The 649-nt window shown below is 36.2% G+C and overlaps 1 protein-coding gene across 1 annotated transcript in view; it reads right to left on the bottom strand.

Annotated features, from left to right (window-relative positions):
* LOC119581759 (E3 ubiquitin-protein ligase synoviolin B-like) overlaps positions 1–649 on the bottom strand; it is a 12,763-nt gene that overhangs the window by 7,825 nt on the left and 4,289 nt on the right. Inside the window, exon 6 of the mRNA XM_037929892.1 lies at positions 139–281. Coding sequence (XP_037785820.1) covers positions 139–281 — 143 coding nt within the window. The remainder of the gene's footprint in view (positions 1–138; positions 282–649) is intronic.

Here is a 649-nt window from a genome sequence, read left to right on the forward strand (position 1 = left end):
AAAAAAAAATTTTTTTTAGCTTCTTTAAGAATTATGGAAAATAAGAGTAAGACTAAGAACAAAAAGATAGGGGGAAGAGAAGAGGAAGAAAGGACAGGGAGCAAAAAATGCAATAAGAATATTTCAATGCCCATTTACCAGTCAACATTTCCTCCCTACATATGATGCAAACATTATCCACAGCTCTCAATTCCTCTGGAGTGGCATCGGGGTACAGCGTATTCATGTTGCGAATGGCACGGCGGGAAAGAATCACATCGTTCAGTGCTCGTTTGAATGACCTGTCAAAAGAAGGCCTTGTATAAGAGACAATTCCAAGGACTTTACGGCATATCTTTAAAATATATCAACCTTGGTACAACTGCTTCTTTATTCCATGTTCTGGAGAGGTCTTATCAACTCTCCTACCTACATAATATAGCTTACCACTGTGATGCCTGGCATACACCCCACCACTCACATCTGTCATTATGGTACCATTTAGTTAAAAGATAATTAAGCCACACTGATAGTGCCACATTTTGACAAGAAGTAACATAGAAGGTAAAGAAGCTTCTTTACCTTCTATGTTTTCAAACAAAGTATATTTATTGCATAAAAATATAACAAAATAAACTTCTAAACATAATTAACTTTCTGTACACAAGGG

Source organism: Penaeus monodon, chromosome 15 (genome assembly GCF_015228065.2).
Source record: "Penaeus monodon isolate SGIC_2016 chromosome 15, NSTDA_Pmon_1, whole genome shotgun sequence".
Lineage (NCBI taxonomy): Eukaryota > Metazoa > Arthropoda > Malacostraca > Decapoda > Penaeidae > Penaeus > Penaeus monodon.